The sequence below is a fragment of the Micromonas commoda genome, chromosome 4, assembly GCF_000090985.2.
Source record: "Micromonas commoda chromosome 4, complete sequence".
NCBI lineage: Eukaryota > Viridiplantae > Chlorophyta > Mamiellophyceae > Mamiellales > Mamiellaceae > Micromonas > Micromonas commoda.
Window position 1 is genome coordinate 585,319 of NC_013041.1, and position 20,267 is coordinate 605,585.

Here is a 20,267-nt window from a genome sequence, read left to right on the forward strand (position 1 = left end):
GATAGCTTGTTAAAACACTTACGCACTTCGAACAGACTACCCGATTGATCGCCCCGGAGGCAGCGGCGGCTCCTCATCGTCCCCGCCCCCGGCCGCCTGATGCATCTGCATCCCCATCACCTCGTCTTCAGAGTATTGCTCCACTTTGTTCGGCGTCTGGTAGAGCTTTCGCGCCGGATCCGCGTACCCGAACGAGTAAGACGAGAAGTACACCACCAGCAGCAAGAACGCCCCGAAGATTCCCTGGACGAAACCCCACGCCCCCGTCGCCGCGCACGCGACGAGCGCAACGCAGAACGGCCCCCACGTCTTGACCGCCGCCCATGGGCTGACCCATCTCCCCTTGAGCAGGACGTTGGCCGCCACGTGCACCATGTTCCAGTCGCGCTTGCCCTGGTAACCCGCAAGGTTCATCGCGTGCGCCGCGTACTGGTGGCAGTTGTTACCGAAGAGGTTGTAGTATTCGCAGGTGTTGAAGAGGGATTCCGCCCTTCGCACGCTCGTGTCGAAGGTGTGTACGCCGCCCGCGCCGTCCGTCACCTTGGTCGGGTCCAGGCGCCAGTACCTCGCGACCGCGCCGAAGCCGAGCGAGCCGCGGTGGATGAAGCGAGAACCCAGAAAGTCAGTGATGAGGCCGTCGGAATAGCAGATTCCGACGTGGCCGATGGGCGGGAAGAGCCACGTGATCATGGGCAGCGGGCACCACACGACGCACATCGGGAAGCGATTCTTGCGAGACTCCACCGGGGGTAGGGATTTAGTCCCCGCGGATGACACATCCGCGCCCGTGTCGCGGAGCGTGTCGTCCATATTCGCGCGACGCGTTCTGGCTTTTGGTTTCGTCGCCTCGGGGAAATTTTTAGTGGTACACGTTGTGACATTAAAAACGAGAATGGGACACTGTCCCTTCTTTCCCCCACCCCCCACGGGCGACGCCTCCTCACTCGAACGCGTCCTCCTTCCGAAGCGATTGCGTCAGCACCGAGCTCCCCCGCGTTCCCCCGACCCCCCCGGACGGCCCGTCGCCCCGCCCCACCCTCTCCCTAGCCGCCTCGACGTCGCTCGCGCTCCCCCGCCTCAACTCTGCTTTTTCCCCGGCGACAAACGCCGAAGCTGGCGCCGGCGTGAACGACCCGACGACGCGGAACGCCCCGCGCCCCGTCTGCCCACCCAACCCCAACCCTAAACCCGTCTGCGATCCCACCCGCACCGGCGCGATCCCCCCACCCGCACCGCCGCCGCCCGCCTGAACGGTCGGACCCATCGCCCCACCGCTCCCGTCGGATGAAAATCCACTCTCCGGCGACGCGAGGGCGCTGTCGTCCTCGAGCACGCCCAGGTGCCTGGCGACGGCGGGGGCGTGCGAGAGCGGACGCGGGCGCGGCTTGGCGACGCCGGACACGCTGGATGTTTGCCCGGTCAGCCTAGGCGCGAGGGACGTACTGAAGTGTAGGGTCCGGTTCGCCGTCGGTGACGTCCCCAGCTTGGCGTCGCCTCGGTCGGCGCGAGACGATGCCGGCGTTTTCACCGGCGGCGACGGGGAGAACAGCGATGAAAGGTCAGGGTTTAGTCCATACCCCGAACCTACCAAACCCCCGGGCGGCTCGTTCTTCTCCGGGCTGACTTGCTTGGTGGACGACCGCGCGTGGTTCCCGGTTCGCATCTTACGCGGCGTGGGACCCCGCGGCCGCGCCACCGGCGATGGGTTACCCCCGCGTCTCTCCGGGTTTGGCATCGGCGACTCGAAAAACACCAGATCGCCGTCGCCGCCGAGCGAGTTGTTGCGCCTGGAGCGCGGTTGCGATCCCGGCGATCGTCGCCCGACCCGCGGCGAGGGCGGCTGGTGACCGTGTCCGTGACCTTGACCGTGACCTTGACCTTGACCTTGACCGTGACCTCCCCCGTGACCGGTTCTCCGGCCGCGGTCGTCGGAGATGAGCCCCTTGGACACGAGCTGTGCGCGCTGCGCCTCGATGAGCCTCTCCAGGTTTCGTAACGTCTCCGGGCTGGACCCGAATCCCGCCGCCTCGCCGGCCGGGGGACCACCTAAGGACGCACCCCCGCCCGACGAACCCAAACCCGACCCAAACCCGAGCTCCGCGAGCGACGGCAGCTGCGGGAGCGCGTCCGTCTGGGCCGTCGCGTCCACGCGGTGTGGGCCGCCCGGGTGTTGGTGGGGTTGATCCTCGATCGCGGCGGTCGCGGCGCCCCGGAACGGACGGGAATACTTGGCGGACGACGGCGACGGCAGTCGGTGCGGCGGGTCCCCCCTCGGGTCGTCTCGGTCGCCGTCGCCGTCGCGGGCACCGTGCGCGCGGCTCGCGACGTGGTGGGACGACCACCCCGTCGCGTGCACGGGCGTGGGTTGATACGTTTTGTTCGTGACGTGCTTCGGAGATTTTGGAGATCCGCCGCCGCCGTCGGGTCTGCAAAGGGAACGGGTCGGCCGGGTTTGGGCGAAACGTCAGTGAAACTTCACCCGCGGAAGATAGTCACGTGTCGGGGAAAAAAAGTTCGGCCCGGTAGATTCTGTTTGGCTCGTACGGGCATTTAGTATCAAAAAATGCACAAAAAAGAGTGGTTTTCGGTCGTGGAGACATGCAGCGCGTTCAGGTCGGGGTAGTACGCGGCGCGGAGTGAGGTCGCGCCCGGTTCGCTCACCTTGCGTGCCGAGATTCGTGATCTTTCGTGAGCACGACACCCTCGCGCGTCCTCGTCTTCACCCCGATCGGCGATTCGGCGCGGTGCGGCGCGCTCGTCTGCACCATCGGGACGTGGTGATGGCCCGAGCCCCTCGACGCATGAGCGTCTCCCTGGTGACGGGATCTGGAGGCGTCGGGGGGAGACCCGCGAGCCGACATCGTAGCCGCGCCCGCGAGGGGTCCTACGGATCCAGGTTCGACGCCAGAACCCTTCGAACCCGACTCGGCGCGACTCAAACCCCCTCGGCGCCCTGCGCAAGTGGTAGAACGAGTCTCTCGCTTTCGACGTCGTCTATGAGGTACTGATGTCTAGATCGATCGAATCGGCCTGCTGGCCCTGGCTGACTTTTTCTTGCCGGCCATCGGCGGTGCTACTCGCGCGCGTGGTCGAATGCCTCGAAATATCACAAATTAAAGATGAGCTAGGCGCCGTACCCGAACACCTGGCGAATGCGCTCGAAGATCTGCTGCTTCCACCCAACCTCCGTGGTGTCCATCACCGTCTCGTTATCAAACGCATCCGTCTCTGGCACGTTTGTTTGCACCAGGTCCACGAAGCAGTTCCCGGGCTCGGGCTCGCGGAAGGTGATGGTGACCTTGCTGAAGTGACCCTCCTTCCAGTTGCGAAACCTCCAGTTCTGCACGATCTTCTCGCCCGGGACGTACTCCAAGGTCTCGCCGTGGATGTTACCGTCGAACATCATGAAAGGTCCGGGTTCGGGGCGAACCTGCGCGGGGGACCGCGAGAAGTGCATGACTCGCTGTCCGTCCATGAGCGCGTCGCAGACATCCCGCGGCCTGCAGTAGAAGCGCTCGGTGATGCGGATGGTGTGCGACTTCTGCGAGAGCGGCGCGGTCTTGTCGGTCCTCGATTCCCTCTCCTTCTCGGCGTTGCTCTGGACGTCTCCGGGCTTCTTGTCCCTGAAATCCTCGCGGGCTGACGGCTTGGACCCCGATGCGTTTTTCGCCTCGTTGGGGTCCGCGCCCTCGCCGCCCGGCCCTCCTTTCGCGAGCTCCTTCTCGAACTTGGCGACGCCCTCCGCCATCTTGGGTAGGGCGACGAGCCTCATGATCTCCTTGACCTTCCTGTCGTCCGGTCCCTCCCCGGCGGCGAGCACCTTCGCCTCGTGCTCCTCCCCCGCGTTCTCGTCGGCGATGTAGGGGAAGTGCACGTTGCCCGTGACGGTCTTACCGCCGTCCAAGATGGTGCCCTCGTACCCGATCTTGAGGTCGAGCTCGTAGCCGCAGATGATCTTCCCCTTGCGCCTGTTGACGTAAGCCTCGCCCGTCAGCGCGGTGACGCCAGTGCACCTGCATCGGACGCCGCCGTCCTCGAACTCGATCGCGCCGATGAGATCTGCGAAGCGCTCTCTGGACCACTCGAAAGCGTCCTTCTCTTGCCAGTGCCAGCTGTTAACGTTGGTGCCGTCCTCGCGGTCGGCAACGATCCAACGTTCGTCGCCCTGGCCGATTTTTGCCATCTTCGGTGCTTGATGGGGGTGCGCGACGTGCGGAGTGTGCTGCGCCGATGGAAGATCGAAGAAAGTGCCTCCTCGCCTGTCTCGATCGCGAGCCGCACTCGACTCGAATCTCAACTCGCCCCGGCGCCTTTTGGACGAGAGTGCGATGATCTGTTCGCACTCTCGGGAAACTTCGCGAAAAGCGTCAAAAGGTACGAAGGCAACTGGTTCACGTGTGATTTCGGGGATATTTCTTCAATTAGCGGCGGGATTGGTAAAAGTAAACATGCATCCGGTTAGAGGTTGGGATGATATTTGGTTCGATTTCGACACAGGTCAACACCCTCACAAAACCTGAACCGTCAACGACCGCAGTCTCGGCAACTTATCCCACCGCGCATCACGGAGATCTCCTGGACCACCCGCCGCGTTCTCGGAAACCCACCTCGGAAAACCCTGAAGGACGGTTCACGCCCGGTACGGAGTCACTGCACGCCGGCGCAAGCCGACGGCCGATAGAGAAGAGTTAAATCTCACAGGTGAGTCGAGCTTCCGTTCTACCCGCGCGATCCTCGATCGAGCGCGCGTCCCGTCGCTCGAGCGATAGGGTGCCGCGCCCGATGAAATCGTCCCTTGGCCCAGCCGAGCGGCGCCCTTTACCTTTTTCATGCCGCGGGGAATTCCGTGCCGCCAATCGCGCAGTGCGACGCGCGTCTTTCCGCGTATCGCCGATACTGACCGCCGTTCCGCCTGTCACCCATCGTTTCCGTCGAAGCAGGCGCCTCGGTTCGCGTCTTTAGACACCTCAGGAGGGACACAGCCGCGCGAGCTAGCTGCGTGGATCGTGAGAAATGTGCGGCATCTTCGCCGTCATCGGCCTCACGGGCGACCCGCTGCACAACAGGAAGCGGGTGTACGGACTGTCCAAGCGCATTCGCCACCGCGGCCCGGACTCGTACAAGATGGACGTTTCCATCAAGGAGGACGGTAAGCAGACGTACATGGTCCACAAGCGCCTCTCCATCGTCGCGCCCGGCCCGTCGGGTGAGCAACCGCTCTACACCGACGCGTCGCACGACACCACCTTCATCGCCAACGGCGAGATCTACAACCACGGGCACCTCCGCGAGAAGTACAACATCGTGTCCGAGAACAAGAGCGACTGCCAGGTGATCGGTCACCTCTACGAGCAGAACGGACCCGAATTTATCCGCGAGCTCGACGGGATGTTCGCGTTTGTCATCGAGGATCGCAAGACGGGCACCATCATGGCGGGCCGCGACCACATGGGCAAGATTCCCTGCTACATCGCCTACGGCAAGGACGGCAGCGTGTGGTTCTCCAGCGAGATGAAGACCCTGGTCGACGACCCGGGAATCGCCAAGTACGAGATTTTCCCGCCGGGCCACTACTACATCCGCGAGAAGGGTGAGACCGAGGGCAAGATGGTCCGCTGGTACGACCCGAAGTGGGTCACCGACGTGGAGTACATCCCCGATCGCAAGGCGGACTACACCGAGCTCAGGGAGACCGTCGTCGACGCGGTGAAGAATCGCCTGATGGCGGACGTTCCTTACGCGGTGCTCCTCTCCGGCGGCCTCGACTCCTCCCTCATCACCTCCATCGCGGTGAGGCACAAGAAGGAGTCCAAGAACACCTTCGGCGCGGACGAGCCCGTGCATTCCTTCTCCATCGGCATCAAGGGCGCGCCCGATCTCATCGCCGCCAGGAAGGTGGCCGACGCCCTCGGCACCGTCCACCACGAGATCCACTTTACCCCCGAGGAGGCGCTCGACGCGCTCCCGGATATCGTCTGGCACCTCGAGACGTTCGAGCAGGTCCGCGCGTCCGTGCCGATGTACCTGCTGTCTCGCGCCATCAAGAGCTACGGCTTCAAGATGGTGCTCTCCGGCGAGGGCGCGGACGAGCTCTTCGGCGGCTACCTCTACTTCCACAAGGCTCCCTCCGCCGCGGAGTTCCACAAGGAGTGCGCCAGGAAGACCACCCGCCTGCACCAGTGGGACGTCCTTCGCGCGAACAAGTCCACCATGGCGTGGGGCATCGAGGTTCGCACCCCGCTTTTGTCCCAGCAGGTGTGCGACTACGCCATGAACACCGACCCGGAGCAGAAGATGATCCGCATGAACGAGACGGACGAGGACGGGCACCCGTTTCTCGAGAAGTACCTCCTCCGCAAGGCTTTCGACACCCCCGACCAGCCTTACCTCCCCGACGAGGTGCTCTGGCGCCAGAAGGAGCAGTTCTCCGACGGCGTCGGCTACGACTGGGTCGACGGCCTCCAGGACTACGCCAACAAGATGGTGAGCGACGAGCAATTCGCCAACCGCGAGCAGAGGTTCCCCCTCAACCCTCCCACCACCAAGGAGTACTACCTCCTTCGCGAGATCTTCGAGGAGCACTTCGTCACCGGAATGGAGAACGGCGACTGCGCGTACGCCACCTGCCCCTTCGGTAAGTCCATCGCGTGCTCCACCCCCGAGGCGGTCGCCTGGGACCCGGAGTGGGAGAAGAGCGTGGGCGACATCTCCGGCCGCGCGGTTAAGAACGTGCACGTGGCGGGTGACAAGTTTGACCTCAAAAAGGACGGGGCTGGCAAGGACACGAAGTCCTCGGCGAAGGAGAAGAAGCCGGCGGAGGCGGCGAGCGTGATGGCCATCATCGGCGGACACGCGGGCGTGAGGGGGAGCGTGGCGGTGAAGGCTGCCAAGGGCCCCGTGAAGAGCGGGGCGAGGGCGCTCGGCGGGCGAGGACGCGCGGCTGTCAAGTCGCGGTTTGTCGGCCTTCGCGCCGTCAGGGCGAGCGCGGTGGCGTTCGCGTGATGAAAAGGCCCGGGTAACTTGTGATATATGTCTAAAGTCTCAACTTTGTTACCGTGTCGCGCGCTAATCTCGCGTCTAAAGCACGAGCCTCGTCTCATCCGCCGTCGTCACACTCGCCGACTAGCTAAAAGTTAGTCTATTCAAACGTCCCGTGTTCCCCCCCCCGGAGGAGCGTTCGTTCGGGGTTCACCCCTCTTCATTCGATCGTGCGTCGACGCCGCTCGAAGATGCGTCGTTTTATCGTCTCCATCCCGACCCGCCCCGGCCCGCTTCGATGAAAGTTCGCACATCACCCCTGCTCCGCCGCTCAACCCTGCGATCGACATCAACCTGCCGAATTACTTCGAGCTTCCACTTGTCCACCATCGCGCCCGCCAGCTTCCTCACCTCCTCGTCCGGGTGCTTGCGCCTCAGCCGCGACACTACCTTCCCGATCATACTCGAGGTGAGCAGGTCGCGGGTCATGAGCATCGACGAAAGGTGCCGAAGCGCGGTCAAGAACTCCTCCTTCGTCGTGTCGGCATCCTCGAGTGTCGCCTTGTACCTGTCGACGTCCTCGGACGAGACGTTGTAGTAGGAGAAGGCGCGTGAGCTGACCACCTTGCCCATATCGTGCAAAGTAGCCTGCCGCTTGGGCGCGGGGGGCGCGCGCGGCATGACTGACACCTCCGACGGTTCGCAGCGCGCGGAGGTGTGACAGCGAGCGACGCGTGAAAATAAAGACGTGCTGGGGATGAGCACAGCTGGAAATTTTCATCAACTTTTAGCCTCGGTCACCGCGCCATCTCCCCGGCGGCTGGGACGTACCTGACCTCCCCGGGCCAACCCCACCCGCCCCTGCCTCCCTCTGCGATCACCCTCCCCTCCTCCGTCATCTTCGCCAGGTGCTGGCGCGTGATCCCCTCGCAAGCCGTGACCAGGACCAGATACGAAACCTGGTGAGCGTACACGGCTCGGCACAGCTCGGAGGCTGTCATCCCGCCGCGCTCCGGCCGCGTCGCCCAGTCCTCCTTCAGCGCCTCCATGAACATCTCCTCGCGCATCGACCTGTGACGCATGTACTCCTCCAATTTTTTGTGCCCGTCCTCGACCACGTCGCCGTGGCTCGGGTAAAGCGCGCCGCCCCGCGGCAGCGCCTCCGCCATCCGCCGAAGGCTCGCCGTGTACTCGCCGAGATTTTCAAAGGTGGTCGTGTTGCCGTTGAGCACGCAGTCGCCGGCGAACATGCACCCTTCCTCCTGCAGCGTGAACACGACGTGGTCGGGGGTGTGGCCCGGGGTGTGCAGGGCGCGGATAGTCGCGCCCTCGCATCGGAACAAATCGCCGTCTCGCACGTCGACGTAGCATCTGCTTCGCTCCGGGTCGTCCACGTCGCCGTGAGGGTTATCGTCGGTGCGAACGGCGCGCTCGCCGTTACCCGCGCGGATGCGCTTGTACGCGAGGACCGGTTCGTCGACGCCCAGGTCCTTCATCAACGCGCGGACGTCCCGGAGTCCGCCGATGTGATCCCCGTGATAGTGCGTGAGCAAGATCCCCTCGAGGCCGGTCACCCCTTCGTCCTCCATGGCCTTCCTGAGCAGCGGGATGTACTCGCGCCTGCCCTCGCCGGTGTCTATGAGCCACCTTGACGGACCGGTCCCTACCAAGTAGGTGTTGGTGCCCTGCAGAGTGAACTCGGAAGGGTTCATACCGAGGATCCGCACGACCCGGTCGCTGACGCGTTTGATGGGGGGCAGGTCGGGGAGGTGGCGAGGCTTTGGGCGCGCGAAGTTGGATGCGACGAACTGCGACATGGATTCGGTGATCGCGTCAAACATCACTCCACGCGCGTGCCGAGTGAGGCCGGGCGAGGCGCGGGGATGGATATTCGGGCGCCGGCCTCGTTTGTATCGACGCCCCGTCGCCTCCCTCCTCCAAGAGAAAATTTCACAATTGTTAGCGTCGCATCGCTGCTTCGCTCAGCAGCCGTTTTCGCGCCCGCCGCCCTCCCCACTGAAAGGGAGAGCCCTGCCCGGCATTGACCGCCGCCACACTCGGCCAGCGCACTCGTGCATCAAACAAGCAACCCACACCGGCCACGATGGCAGGACTGACGCTCGGCAAAGGCGCGTGGGACTGCGACAACAACGTCGAGATACCCCCTGACAAGGAGCAAATAGTCTTCGAGGAGGTCGCCACGAGAGAGTTCTTGGCTTTCGGGGTGCTCCCCACGGTCCCGCGACGTAAAGACAACGACCACCTCGCCTTCTTCTGCGACGGTTGTAGGTACAGAATCAAGGCCAGCGTGCACGACGACACCGTGCGGGACATCAGGCGGAGGCTCTGGGAGGGCGGACTCGGCCGAGGCGGTGCGATGCAGACTGGCAAGAGAGACATCATCGAGCGTTGGGAGGACGTCATGCTGAGCTACAAGTTCAAGATGATGGTGGACGATGACGCGAACCTCGCGGAGTACGGCGTGCCCCCTGGGTGCAAGTGTCTCATCGCTGTCGATAAGAACAAGCTCGGAAAGCCACCGCCGTTCAAGAGCGATTATTGGGCGTGAATAGCGCGTGGCGCGACGTGACTTGTTGTTTCACGTTATATTCCTCCTCACCTCTCTCACCCCCACGACTGCTTCTCCGCTCTGCCCCACTTGGTGAAGACCCCAACGCCTGTGACGTAAAAGAACACCGCAGGCACGAACATGGAGAGCTCCCAGTTATCCGTCATCTCCAGCAGGTATCCCGTCAGCGGAACCCCAATCACCCCGGGAAGCGCGCCAACCGTGTTGGTTATACCCAGCAGGATGGACGAATACCTCGGCGACATGTCCTGGTGGTTGCAGTACAGGCCCGCGTATGAGAACGACGCCAATGAGAGACCAACCGTGAGTAAACCCACGGTCAGGGTGGGGTCGTCAATAGCAGCCGCCGCCGTCATTGCTGAAGCCGGCCCCAAAAACGCTATGGCCTGCGCCGTTTTCCGAACCCTGGACACCTCCCAGCCCCGCTCCAGCAGATTGTCCGCGAGCGGCCCCACCGCGGACGCCACCAGACCGGATCCGAGCGGCGGGAGCAGCGTGAACAGCGACGCGTTCGTGAGGTTCACGCCCAGTTCTTGCGTGAAGTAGCTGGGCAGCCACGCGAGCAGCACGTAAAAGCCCCAATTGTTGCAGAAGTGCACGTACGCCAGCGCCCTCAGCGGCGTCGCACCGAAGATCTGACCCCACGGCACCCCGTCCCGTTCCTCCGCGCCGGGTTCCAACTTTCTCTGGCCCGTGAGACCCTCCACGGGGGCTAAGTCTCCCGAAGCCCCCGCCGGCGTCCCGGGAGTCGCGCCTCCCCTCGCGTAGATGCCGAAACCCACCGACATCACCCAAAGCACGCCGAGCGCGCCGAACACCTCGAACACCGTGCGCCACCCGAACGCCTCGATGATGAGCGGCGCCGCGGACAGACCCAAGACGCTGCCGATGTTGAATCCGTTAAACACAAACGCCACCGCTCGCGAACGTTCTCTCAGCGGCACGGACCTGGCGATCACGTCCGTCGCCGCGGCTGGCGATATCCCCTCGCCCAGACCCACGAGAACCCGCGAGATGAACAGCGCCGTGGTATCCCCCGCGACGAAGGGCACCGCCATCGTCGCGGCGGACCAGATGAAGACGCCGATGGGTAACATCCTCGCCCCGCCGAATTTGGTGGCCAGGTATCCGCCCGGCAGCTGCGAGAGCGCGAACCCGTAGAAGAACGCGCTCTGCAGGAGCCCCGCGGTGCCCACGGACCACCCCATGTCCTTCGCCATGGGAATGATGGCGACGGATATGTTCACCTTGTCCATGTTGCACAGGACGAACGCGCAGCACGTGCCGAGTAGGATGCGGTACCGCGACGGCATGGAGCGCCAACGCTCGCCGAGGTCGTCCAGCGAGCTCGGGAACTTGGGCTCCCACGCGGGGAACTCCCCGTCCGCCCCGTTCGCGGCGGCGGCCGCGTCGGGTTTAACGCGAGGCCGCCGGGCGATCGGGGCGTCCGATTCGTCGTCGTCGTCGTCGCCGTCGAATCCACCCAAGGGACGAGCGCGCCTCCCCGCGTCGAAGCCTTTTTGAACGAAACGCGATTCCGACGACGACGCGGCAGACCCGGAGGTGAAGGCGTCGGGTACGCCCCTGGCCTCGAGCCGATCGTCGTCGACGTCGAGATCCCCGCCCGAGTCCGATGCCCGCGTCGCGACCGAACCCGGTCCCCGTCGTGGATTCCTCTCCGCGCGGCGTCGCCCGGCGAGCCCCGGCAGTCGGCCCGAATCTGGCCGAGCGAGGCGCGTTCGACGGGACACGGTCCTCACGGCGACGGGACGCGCGCGAACCGGTCTCGAGGTGGGTCGGCAACCGCTCGTCGTCGCCGGTCCACCCCTCGCGACGGTCATTGATGTCATCCCGCTCCGTCGCCGACCCTTCCGCGGCCCGCGACCCTGCTGCGTGTGTCTTCTGGCGCGAGTCATCAACAAAAATATCCAAAGTCCTCGCAGTTCGAAGGGTCGACCATTTTTCCCTGACACGCGGTGTGGCATCGCAGCAGCGGCGGTTCACCATGTCGGTCAACGTCGGAAAGCTCAGCGCCGAGGAGAAGGAGAAGATGTACTCCGCGGCCACCACGGAGATGGAGTACCGCGTCGAGCTCTTCAACAAGTCAGTACCGTGCGATCGCCCCACAGCTGCCGGGCAACCGGAAACCTAAACCTATGCTGCCCGAACCCTCCCCGTCGGCCGTCCCCTGACCGTTCCATGCCCTTTCTTCTCCGCGCAGGATGGTGGGTTCGTGCTACGAGAAGTGCATCGACAAGAAGTTCAAGGACGGGGACCTTAACGTGGGGGAGAACAGCTGCGTGGACAGGTGCACCAGCAAGTACTGGCAGACCGTGGGTATCGTGGGCCAGATGCTGGGAGCGGCTGATCAGGCGGCGATGCAGCAGGGGAGATAGGAGAAACACACGGTAGAGAGAGTCGTAAGGTTTAGGCGCTTAGAGGACGTTTGAAACGCAAATCGAATCCTGAGCGAGCATCGCAGACACCGAGGAGCGACCCACGTGCCGGACACCGCCGGTACCTCGCCCTTCCTTCTTCTCGGGAGAAAAGTTAGTTGGAACTCTGGAGCCACTCTGCACCGCGCTTTCGTCATGCTCGCTCGAGGCGTGTCGCTCGCGTCCCGGCGCGTTCTACGCATCGCCGGCGAGGAGGCCATTCCCTTCCTCCAGCGCATCCTCACCAACGACGTGCGCTCCCTCGCCGACGCGGGCGCCGCACCCGTCTACGCGGCGCTCCAAAACGCGCAGGGCAGGGTGCGCCACGACCTCTTCCTCCACCGGGAGTTCGGGGGCGCGCTGCTCGCGGACCTGCCCGCGGACGGTTTTAAAGACGCGCTGGACGCCCTCGTCAAGCTCAAGCTCCGCTCGCCGGTGACCCTGGACGACGCGGGCGAGGAACTCAGGGTGGTGGTCGCCGGGGGCGAACGGAGCGACCGGCGCGATCCCACCGCCGACGGTTCCGCCGAGTGGGTCCCTCCAGTCGACGCGGAGTCCGCGGACGACGACATCCTCTCCTTCCTCCAACCCGACCCGCGGTGGCACGGCCTCGGACTCCGCGGCGTCATCCCGGCGGCGGCCGCGGCGGAGCTCCTTCCCGCCGGCGCGGACCCCGAAGAAGCCGAGGCTGCGTACGCCCAGTGGAGGTACACACTCGGCGTCGCCGAGGGATCCGAAGAGCTCGGCGGCTTGCTCCCGCTCGAGTGCAACCTCGCGGGACTCAACGCGATATCGTTCGATAAGGGATGCTACATCGGACAGGAGCTCACCGCGCGGACGCACCACACCGGGGTGGTTCGCAAGCGCATCGTCCCGGCGCTCTTCGCCAGGCGGAGCCAGTGGATCGCGAAGGACTCCGCGGGCGTCGGCGGCCGAGCGTCCACGCCGCAGGAGAAGTGGTCCGGGCACGAGGTTCCGACCCGGAACGGCGACGCGAACACCAACGAACAACAAAAGCCGAGGGCGCGCCCCGGCATGGACGTGTTCCTGGACGGCGCACCCACGACGGGGAAGCCGGTGGGTAAGGTCATCGCCGCGAGGGGCGACGTCGGGCTGATTTTGCTGAGGATCGAGCACCTGGCCAAGGCGGATTCGGCGGAGGACCTCGCGCTGGTGGCGCACGGGAACGACGAACGGTGTCACGTCGACGCGAGGGTGAATATACCGGACTGGTGGGACGACACGTGGCTCCAGTCCTCCCTGCGGTGAGTGTGCCTTCTGTTGTACCTTTGTATCTTCGCATCATTTTTCAAGCCGGTTAAAAACGAACGCCCTACACCGCCGCCGCGCCCGCGTCGGATGTCATGGACGCCTCGACCCGTGCCTCGAGGTACCCGCGCGCCTCCGTTTCGCCGAGCCCGCACTGAACCAAACCCGCCGCGATGACGTCCACGTACGCCTCGCACGGGGGGTTCGTGGGAATATCCCCCGAGCGGAACCCGCTCAGCTCGTCGGCGTCGCACGTGAACGTCAACACCGGCTCATTCGCCTTCACCCCGACGCACTTGACGTAGCCGTACCACAGCTCACTCGGCGCCCTGCTCTCCGCCGGTGGGCCCGTCGTGCCCGTGGTCCCCGCGTGCATCACCTCGTCGGGTCCCGTCGCCGCGAGCGAAGAAGCCTCTGTCCGCCAATGGCGCACCAGCCGAGCCGCGTCGTCCCCAGTCAGCTCGCGACACCCCGCCGCGCCCGGTTCCATCCCGTTCTCCTGCGCCAGCACGTCGTTGAACTGCTCCAGGGTGATTCGGTACAGCCTGAACGCGGTGGGGAGCGTCGGTGAGAGGCTCGTGACGTCGACGAACGCGACGCCTCCGCCGGCCCACGTGGGCGAGCTGTGCGCGAAGAACAGCCTGTACGGAACGTCCATCCACAGCGAGGACGCGACCGGTGGGGTTGGATCCCTCGACCCCGGCATGTCGCGCACCATGCCGCCGATCCTTCCGCCGCGCAGGTAGCACTCGAACCTCTCGAGGAGGATGTTCGAGCCGAAGCTCGCGTACCACACGTAGGTCGAGGGTGGTGAGTCACGGCCCGATGATGCGGCTCGCGACATCCTTTTCGGTGGAGCAGTGACGCCGCTCCGGAGAGGCGTCGGTGACGGGTTCGTGGCGGGCCGTTCGATCCGTCCCGCACGTCGCTGCTCCACACGAGCCCGGGGCACGCACGGTACCCGAGCCGCGAGCATATGCGGTGGCGTGTCGTCCGGGTGTCCCCCTCCCCGCTTTTCCCCCGTCAGGTGTGCCCAGCTGACTGGACGACCTCGTCTACGTTCCGCCCGTCGAAGCGCTCGCGCCCGCAAATTTTGAACCCAACCCTGGTTGTGGGGCGCTCCAGTGTGCGGCGGGCGTGCTCGCTCACCGTCGGCACCGGGCCGTCAGGCTTTCGCGTGAGGACAAAGGTGCCAAATGGCCGAGGCCGTCATGAGACGGAGGCGGGTGAGTCCCGCATTCCCCACCCGTAGCGTGCGGTTTTCCCCACTCTCAGATTTAACGCATTTCGTCGCTGCAGCTTTTTGGGGGCTTGGCACTCGAGCTACGAACCGCATCTGACGACCCTATCCCGCCCCCCTTTTTGCGTACCGACAACAGCGAGGCGAGGAGAATGGGTACATGTCGCCCACCTCGGACGGCGAGGACAGCCCACGGGAGTGGCGGCGACGCAATCCGCTCGCCCCCTTCTTCAAACGCCCCAGGCGCCCATCCCTCCCCGAAGGGGCTCGCGCCATACCCGAGGGCGCGCGCAACTTCGTCCGCGCCAAGCTCACCGGCGACCCGCGGGTTCGCGTGCGGGACTACGTCAAGATGCCCAGAACGATCCAGACCATAGATAAGGTGTCCTTCACGCTCGGCGTCGTCGGCCTCATGCTCACCCAGTTTGTCGCGACGGAGCACCCGGAGTACTTCTGGTTCTATTACCTCTGCAGCGCGCCGTTGGTGTTCATATACCGCATCATCATGTACAGGATGATCAAGTACCACTATTTCCTCATAGACTTTTGCTACTACGCCAACCTCGCGTGCTTCGTTCACATACTGGGCGCGCCGACGAGTGGACGACTGTTCCGGTCCGTGTTTGCGTACAGCAACGGCCCGATACTCTGGGCCATACCCCTGTGGCGCAACTCGCTAGTGTTTCACTCGCACGACAAGGTGCAGAGCGTGTTCATCCACACCGCGCCCGCGATATTGACGTGGTGCACCAGGTGGTACGGACAGGGCGACCTGACCTGGTCGTGGTGGGGGCTCGGCGACGCCACCGGCTGGCTGTTCGCCGCGAGGGAGGGGGACCACGGGCAGGCGGTGGCGCCGGGTTTGATGTACGCGGACGTCGCCGCGGTGCACAGGGCGCCGAACCGTCTGACCGTGGAGCAGCTCACGATGTCGTACGACGTCGTGGACGTCGTTCGGGAGTTTTACGTGTACCCAGTGGTCGGCTACCTGATCTGGCAAGTGATCTACCTGGTCATCACCGAACTGTTCTACGTGAAGCGCCTGGACAACGACCCCGAGCTGGTGACCTCCCTGCGGTGGCTCGCGAACGACTACAAGGCACCTGTGACGCGGTGGGCGCTGCGCACGTCCAGACGCGTGGGTCTCTTCGCGCAAGACGAGCTCTTCGATCACAACTCGCTCAAGACGAAGTTTGTCTTTGTCAGCCTCCAGCTCGTCTACACCATGGTGACCTTCCTCCCGATACCCATGTGCTACGCATCCAAGGCTGTGCACACGACGGTGATGCTTCTGGTGTTCCTATCCTGCATTTGGAACGGGGCCGAGTATTACATCGATATTTTCAGCCGGAGATACGCCAAGAAGTTCGACGACGGTACCTTCATGGGCTCCGTTCGCGACGACGACAACGCCGACGCGGCCGTCGCGGAGGCTGTGCTGGCGGCGGGCTCCGGGGACCTCGCGAGACGGTCGGGGGGCGGGGACCTCGCCAGACGGTCGGGGGGCGGGGACCTCGCCAGACGGTCGGGCGGGCCGCAGAAATCGCTGCGTTGACGAGACGACAAAGGAACCTTACGGAAATATTTTTTGTAAAACTGTACGAGTACGACGACGACGTCGAGGATTTGTCCTTGCCTTGATCTGAGTTGAGTTGAAAATGTAAACTAAAGCATGAGCCGAAACGTGTACGTTCGTTCGCTTGTTCGATCGTGGGGCGTCCCAGCTGGACGCCGGATGCGTCATCATCAGTCACCGCGAGCGATGCTTTCGCCTAGTTGGCCGAGAAAATGGATGTGAGCAGGCTACCCTGGTTGAGCAGGTTCTCCAGCGCGGCGGCGCCCCCCCGCTCGGCCGCGTCGAAAGCCTTGGCGCACTCCGCCTCGTTGGGCGCGCCCCTGCACGCCTGTTCTAGCGCCCTGAACCCCGCCTGCGCGCCGGGGAGCCTGAACCCGAGGCCCATGACGTCATCCGCCGGGAGAAGGTTCAGACCGTTGACGAGCTCCTGGCCGACCATGCCGGATATCGCGATCATGGCGAGGCGGCCGTTGTTCAGCTCCCCCATCTTGTGCCTGGCGAGCTCCTCGTCGGATATGCCGTCGCCGAGGCTGAGCGGGTCGAAGCCGTAGTCGCCCGGCACGTGGTCGGACTTCAGCAGGAACAGGCGGTCCGCGACGAAGGGATCTTGCCACGCCTGCTGGACGCGAGAGGCCTCGACCACGAAGATGAAGGCGCCGAGGAGGCCCCAGAATAGGCCGGGGACCTGCTGGAAGTGGTTGATGGCGGGGCCGGTGACCTGGGAGTCGAAGAGGAAAGAGGAGCCCTCGACCTGCTCGCCGACGAGCACGCCGATCGCGGCGAGCATCGCGACGCGGCCGTGGGTGATCTCCACGTCGGCGTAGCGCTGCGCCTCGGCCTGGTCGATGTTGTTGAAGAATCCGAAGGCGTCGAGTCCATCCTCAAAGGGAGCGCACCCTTTCACGAGGCCAGCGTCCACCGCGGCTGATATATCGGAGAACGTCTTGCCGGCGGTCACCACAGCCTTCTTCTTATCCGTAGTAGCGGTGGACTTGGCGGTAGGGCGGGTCGAACTGGCGCAGACGCGGAGAGTGCGGATCGCGAGAGTCATTTGGTTGAGGTGTGGAAGGGAAGGAGGAGGAAGGGGGGGGAGGGTAATGGAAGGTCCTCCCGATACGAGCCGTCTTCGTCCAGTTGTCACGGCACCGAATCTCGGCGACGAGGGCACCCCGTTCACGCCCTCCGAGAATCGAGGCTGCGAAGCGTTTTTCGCCCTGCCTCGTTCTCTCTACAACATTCTGCTCGCGTTTGTTGAGGCCTTCGTCGCCAGAAAAACGAGGTGACCTGGCCATGACCATCGGCACACTGCCCCGTATGTCGCCGTACATGGCGTACTGGGTCAGCGACGAGGACCACGACGAGGACGAGGAGCACGATGACGACGTCCAGTCCGTCCCCGCACCAGAGCGCGAGGCTGCCGCGTACACCTCTCGTCGCCCGAGTTTGTCGCACGCCCACGGGCACAGACGGCCCCTCATGTTCGCGTTGCTTTGGACGCTGCTGCGACGCGCCGCAGGGGAGCTAGGCACCTCCGGCCACGATCTGAGCAACTTCCAGGGTAAGCACGCGTGCGACGCGAGGGTGCGCATGGCGGCGCCGCGGACCGCGCTTGAAGTCTCGGAGGTCGTGACCCGGTTTCCCCGGGTCAGGGCGAACGGCGTGGGACACAGCTGGCACCGCGGCCTCTTCTGCTCGGGCGAGGACGAAGACAGCGTCAACGTCCTGACCCATCGCCTGCGCAGCGTGGGCGTGGGCGCGTCGCCGAGCGATCGCGGACGCCGACTGGCCGGGAGCGGCGGTGCCGCGGGACGGAGCCCGGTCGCGGACCGAGTCGCGGTGGACACAGAGTCCATGACGGTCAAAGCGGACGCGGGAGTAACGCTGAGGGAACTCCTGGACCACCTCGCCAACCACGACGACCTCACTCGCGAAGACGGCCCACCAGGAGCGCCCACGATGCTGTCGTTTGGCGACGCGCTGTTTCGGGGCACGCAGCGCGGGTACACCCTCCCCGCGTTCCCCTGGTTCATAGACCAGACGGTCGCCGGCGCCGTCACAACCGCCACGCACGGGTCGAGCCTTCGTCACGGGTCCCTCTCGTCGCAGACGACCGCGGTGACCGTCGTGCTGGCCAACGGCACCGTCGCGTCGTACCACGAGGGCAACCCCGCGTTCGACGCGGTGCGAGCGAGCGTGGGCAGGCTCGGGGTGGTCGTGGACGTGACGCTTCGTATCGTGAGCAACCTCGCGGTGCGCAAGTCGTCGGCGACGCTGACGCCAGACGAGCTCGTTCGCGACGTCCAACTCGCGTCGGATGCGGCGGCGAGGTGCCACGAGAGGTTCCCTACGCCCGGATACGTGCGTGCGTGGGAGTGTACTCGCGCGGCGCCGGACGTGCGAAGGCTCGACGAGACGCAGGTGTTCTGGCACTTCCCCCTCGGTAAGGCGGTTCGGACGGATTTCACCCGGCTGGACTCCATCCCGGGGTTCCCGACGCCCGCGAACCCGACCCGTCGTCGGACGCGCCGGAACTCGAACAGCCTCAGGTCGGCGTGGATGTCAACCGACACGAGCCGCGACCGTGACGCCTCGGTCGTTCGCGCCCAGCCCCCCGACGCCCCGCGCGACATCACCGACGGCGACTTCCCTCTCATGGCCAACGACACCTTCTCGCGGTTCTGGTCCCGCCAGTGGGACGTTTCCACCGCTTTAAACACGATGTCCGGGGTGGACGACGCGAGGGACTCGTACCTCACGATGACCGAGGAGCAATACGACGCGCACGATAACTACGGGTACGACCAGTACGAGGTGTGCGTCCCGCTGAGGCTGGCGGGCGCGTGCCTAAGGAAAATCGCGGACGACATGGTGGAGACCAACCCTGCGTGGGACCCGGTCGGTATTTTAACGCCGCAGCCGGGGGGTCTGGCGCACGGGTTTAGGAGCCCCGCACTCATACGATTCACGAGCCCGGACACCGCGCTCCTGTCGCCGTCCAACCTCCACGCCGCGGGCGCTTGCATGTACGTCAACGTGGAGGATTACGTTCGGCACGCCACGACGCCGGCGGGTCGTAACGCCAAGTTTCAGAAAGTCTTCGAGCACCTGAGGGGACCAAAGTGCGACGGCAGGTTACACTGGGGGAAGGCGGGATGGCCCACCGAGGTGACGGGCGGTGCGTTCGACGGCGCGAGGGAGTACGGCTCGTCGTGGTGCTCGTTCGGTTGCGCGGCGGCGGCGTTGGATCCGACGGGAAAGTTCGCGGGGACGTCCGGCGCGATGACGTGGCCGTCTCTGGACGTCGAACGGTGCTGCGGCGGTGACGGGGGGGTGCAGTACCTCGCGGGTGATGACGGTTGCGAGTGCGCGCGGACGGGATGAGTGAGTATTCAGCGACGAAAGTTCGTAAGGGCCGTCACCGCCGCCGCCACCAACCCTTCTTCGCCTCCGCCTCCAACTCCGCCTTCGCCTCTCGCCGACCGCCCTCCACCGATCTGCGTATGGTTTCGATCTGCGCGCGCCTCTCCTCGGCGGTCTGCCCGATCCGCCCGCCGCCCGCCTCCACCGACGTCGCCCGCCCCACGGACGCCTTCGCGATCCTCTCGCGCTGCGTCGCCTCATCCGGCGTGACGTACATCAGAGTCGCGGGTCCGAGGGTGAGCCACGTGGAGGCGTAGGACGCCTTGAAGACGTTGGTCCACTTGGTCCTGTACGCCCCATAGGTGGACATCGCCGCGACGCAACCGGCACCCGCCAATATCATCTTGTAGTCGTAGTCAGGGGACGGGGACGAGGTGGCTGCCTCGGCATCGACGGACATTTGTTTCTTCGCTCACCCGCCCGACGATCACCCCCGCACCCGATGCTCGGTTCCCACCTGAAACGCCGCGAGGTAGACGACGTAGAACACGGCGGATATTATCACCGAAGCCAGGATGTATTGCTGCGGTTGGGGGTCAGTGCGGATGACGTCAGTCACTGACGGAGAGAGAAGGCACCCTGACGAGGAGGTGTTACCTTCCCGCCGGGCGCGGTTGGGGGGGCTTCACCTGGATTTGACAAATGCGTCGCGCGCGTCGGCGTCTCTCCTGGAGCGGATCGAGGTAGTCGTCGATGGGTACGGGCACCGCCGTAGCCAAACCCTCTCCCCGGTGCATAGCCGAGACTGAGGACGGTCGG

General features: G+C 64.8%; 15 protein-coding genes across 15 annotated transcripts; 6 read left to right on the forward strand and 9 right to left on the reverse strand.

Moving 5' to 3' along the window:
- Positions 1–36: 36 nt before the first annotated feature.
- On the reverse strand, positions 37–810 carry MICPUN_57760 (predicted protein; the record flags this gene model as incomplete). The annotated part of the gene is made up of 1 exon (XM_002501669.1): positions 37–810. One exon carries the CDS (start codon positions 808–810, stop codon positions 37–39), a length of 774 nt encoding a protein of 257 aa, XP_002501715.1.
- Positions 811–940: 130 nt separating this feature from the next.
- Positions 941–2,861, reverse strand: MICPUN_57761 (predicted protein; the record flags this gene model as incomplete). Its single annotated transcript, XM_002501670.1, has 2 exons — positions 941–2,426; positions 2,662–2,861. 2 exons carry the CDS (start codon positions 2,859–2,861, stop codon positions 941–943), a joined length of 1,686 nt encoding a protein of 561 aa, XP_002501716.1.
- A 263-nt stretch (positions 2,862–3,124) lies between these two features.
- Positions 3,125–4,183, reverse strand: MICPUN_97246 (predicted protein; the record flags this gene model as incomplete). The annotated part of the gene is made up of 2 exons (XM_002501671.1): positions 3,125–3,623; positions 3,654–4,183. 2 exons carry the CDS (start codon positions 4,181–4,183, stop codon positions 3,125–3,127), a joined length of 1,029 nt encoding a protein of 342 aa, XP_002501717.1.
- An 830-nt stretch (positions 4,184–5,013) lies between these two features.
- ASN2 (asparagine synthase) lies at positions 5,014–7,005 on the forward strand (the record flags this gene model as incomplete). Its single annotated transcript, XM_002501286.1, has 1 exon — positions 5,014–7,005. The coding sequence occupies one exon, from the start codon at positions 5,014–5,016 to the stop codon at positions 7,000–7,002; it is 1,989 nt and encodes a 662-aa protein (XP_002501332.1). The 3' UTR covers positions 7,003–7,005.
- Positions 7,006–7,239: 234 nt separating this feature from the next.
- MICPUN_57764 (predicted protein) lies at positions 7,240–7,659 on the reverse strand (the record flags this gene model as incomplete). The annotated part of the gene is made up of 1 exon (XM_002501672.1): positions 7,240–7,659. The coding sequence occupies one exon, from the start codon at positions 7,657–7,659 to the stop codon at positions 7,240–7,242; it is 420 nt and encodes a 139-aa protein (XP_002501718.1).
- A 116-nt stretch (positions 7,660–7,775) lies between these two features.
- MICPUN_57765 (metallo-beta-lactamase protein) lies at positions 7,776–8,795 on the reverse strand (the record flags this gene model as incomplete). The annotated part of the gene is made up of 1 exon (XM_002501673.1): positions 7,776–8,795. The coding sequence occupies one exon, from the start codon at positions 8,793–8,795 to the stop codon at positions 7,776–7,778; it is 1,020 nt and encodes a 339-aa protein (XP_002501719.1).
- Positions 8,796–9,082: 287 nt separating this feature from the next.
- Positions 9,083–9,547, forward strand: MICPUN_57766 (predicted protein; the record flags this gene model as incomplete). Its single annotated transcript, XM_002501287.1, has 1 exon — positions 9,083–9,547. One exon carries the CDS (start codon positions 9,083–9,085, stop codon positions 9,545–9,547), a length of 465 nt encoding a protein of 154 aa, XP_002501333.1.
- Positions 9,548–9,603: 56 nt separating this feature from the next.
- Positions 9,604–11,409, reverse strand: MICPUN_57767 (major facilitator superfamily; the record flags this gene model as incomplete). The annotated part of the gene is made up of 1 exon (XM_002501674.1): positions 9,604–11,409. One exon carries the CDS (start codon positions 11,407–11,409, stop codon positions 9,604–9,606), a length of 1,806 nt encoding a protein of 601 aa, XP_002501720.1.
- Positions 11,410–11,573: 164 nt separating this feature from the next.
- MICPUN_57768 (mitochondrial protein translocase family) lies at positions 11,574–11,964 on the forward strand (the record flags this gene model as incomplete). Its single annotated transcript, XM_002501288.1, has 2 exons — positions 11,574–11,671; positions 11,790–11,964. 2 exons carry the CDS (start codon positions 11,574–11,576, stop codon positions 11,962–11,964), a joined length of 273 nt encoding a protein of 90 aa, XP_002501334.1.
- Positions 11,965–12,159: 195 nt separating this feature from the next.
- Positions 12,160–13,272, forward strand: MICPUN_57769 (predicted protein; the record flags this gene model as incomplete). The annotated part of the gene is made up of 1 exon (XM_002501289.1): positions 12,160–13,272. One exon carries the CDS (start codon positions 12,160–12,162, stop codon positions 13,270–13,272), a length of 1,113 nt encoding a protein of 370 aa, XP_002501335.1.
- A 16-nt stretch (positions 13,273–13,288) lies between these two features.
- Positions 13,289–13,995, reverse strand: MICPUN_108077 (predicted protein). Its single transcript, XM_002501675.1, has one exon. The coding sequence runs from the start codon at positions 13,976–13,978 to the stop codon at positions 13,337–13,339; it is 642 nt and encodes a 213-aa protein (XP_002501721.1). The 5' UTR covers positions 13,979–13,995; the 3' UTR covers positions 13,289–13,336.
- Positions 13,996–14,468: 473 nt separating this feature from the next.
- Positions 14,469–16,129, forward strand: MICPUN_57771 (predicted protein; the record flags this gene model as incomplete). Its single annotated transcript, XM_002501290.1, has 2 exons — positions 14,469–14,498; positions 14,652–16,129. 2 exons carry the CDS (start codon positions 14,469–14,471, stop codon positions 16,065–16,067), a joined length of 1,446 nt encoding a protein of 481 aa, XP_002501336.1. The 3' UTR covers positions 16,068–16,129.
- A 155-nt stretch (positions 16,130–16,284) lies between these two features.
- On the reverse strand, positions 16,285–17,139 carry LI818 (chlorophyll a/b-binding protein-like protein, chloroplast precursor; the record flags this gene model as incomplete). The annotated part of the gene is made up of 1 exon (XM_002501676.1): positions 16,285–17,139. The coding sequence occupies one exon, from the start codon at positions 17,137–17,139 to the stop codon at positions 16,285–16,287; it is 855 nt and encodes a 284-aa protein (XP_002501722.1).
- Positions 17,140–17,402: 263 nt separating this feature from the next.
- Positions 17,403–19,469, forward strand: MICPUN_100006 (predicted protein; the record flags this gene model as incomplete). Its single annotated transcript, XM_002501291.1, has 1 exon — positions 17,403–19,469. One exon carries the CDS (start codon positions 17,403–17,405, stop codon positions 19,467–19,469), a length of 2,067 nt encoding a protein of 688 aa, XP_002501337.1.
- Positions 19,463–20,224, reverse strand: MICPUN_52755 (predicted protein). Its single transcript, XM_002501677.1, has 2 exons — positions 20,138–20,224; positions 19,463–20,031 (listed from the first exon to the last, which is right to left on the reverse strand). Exon 2 carries the CDS (start codon positions 19,906–19,908, stop codon positions 19,504–19,506), a length of 405 nt encoding a protein of 134 aa, XP_002501723.1. The 5' UTR covers positions 19,909–20,031; positions 20,138–20,224; the 3' UTR covers positions 19,463–19,503.
- Between the last annotated feature and the right edge of the window lie 43 nt (positions 20,225–20,267).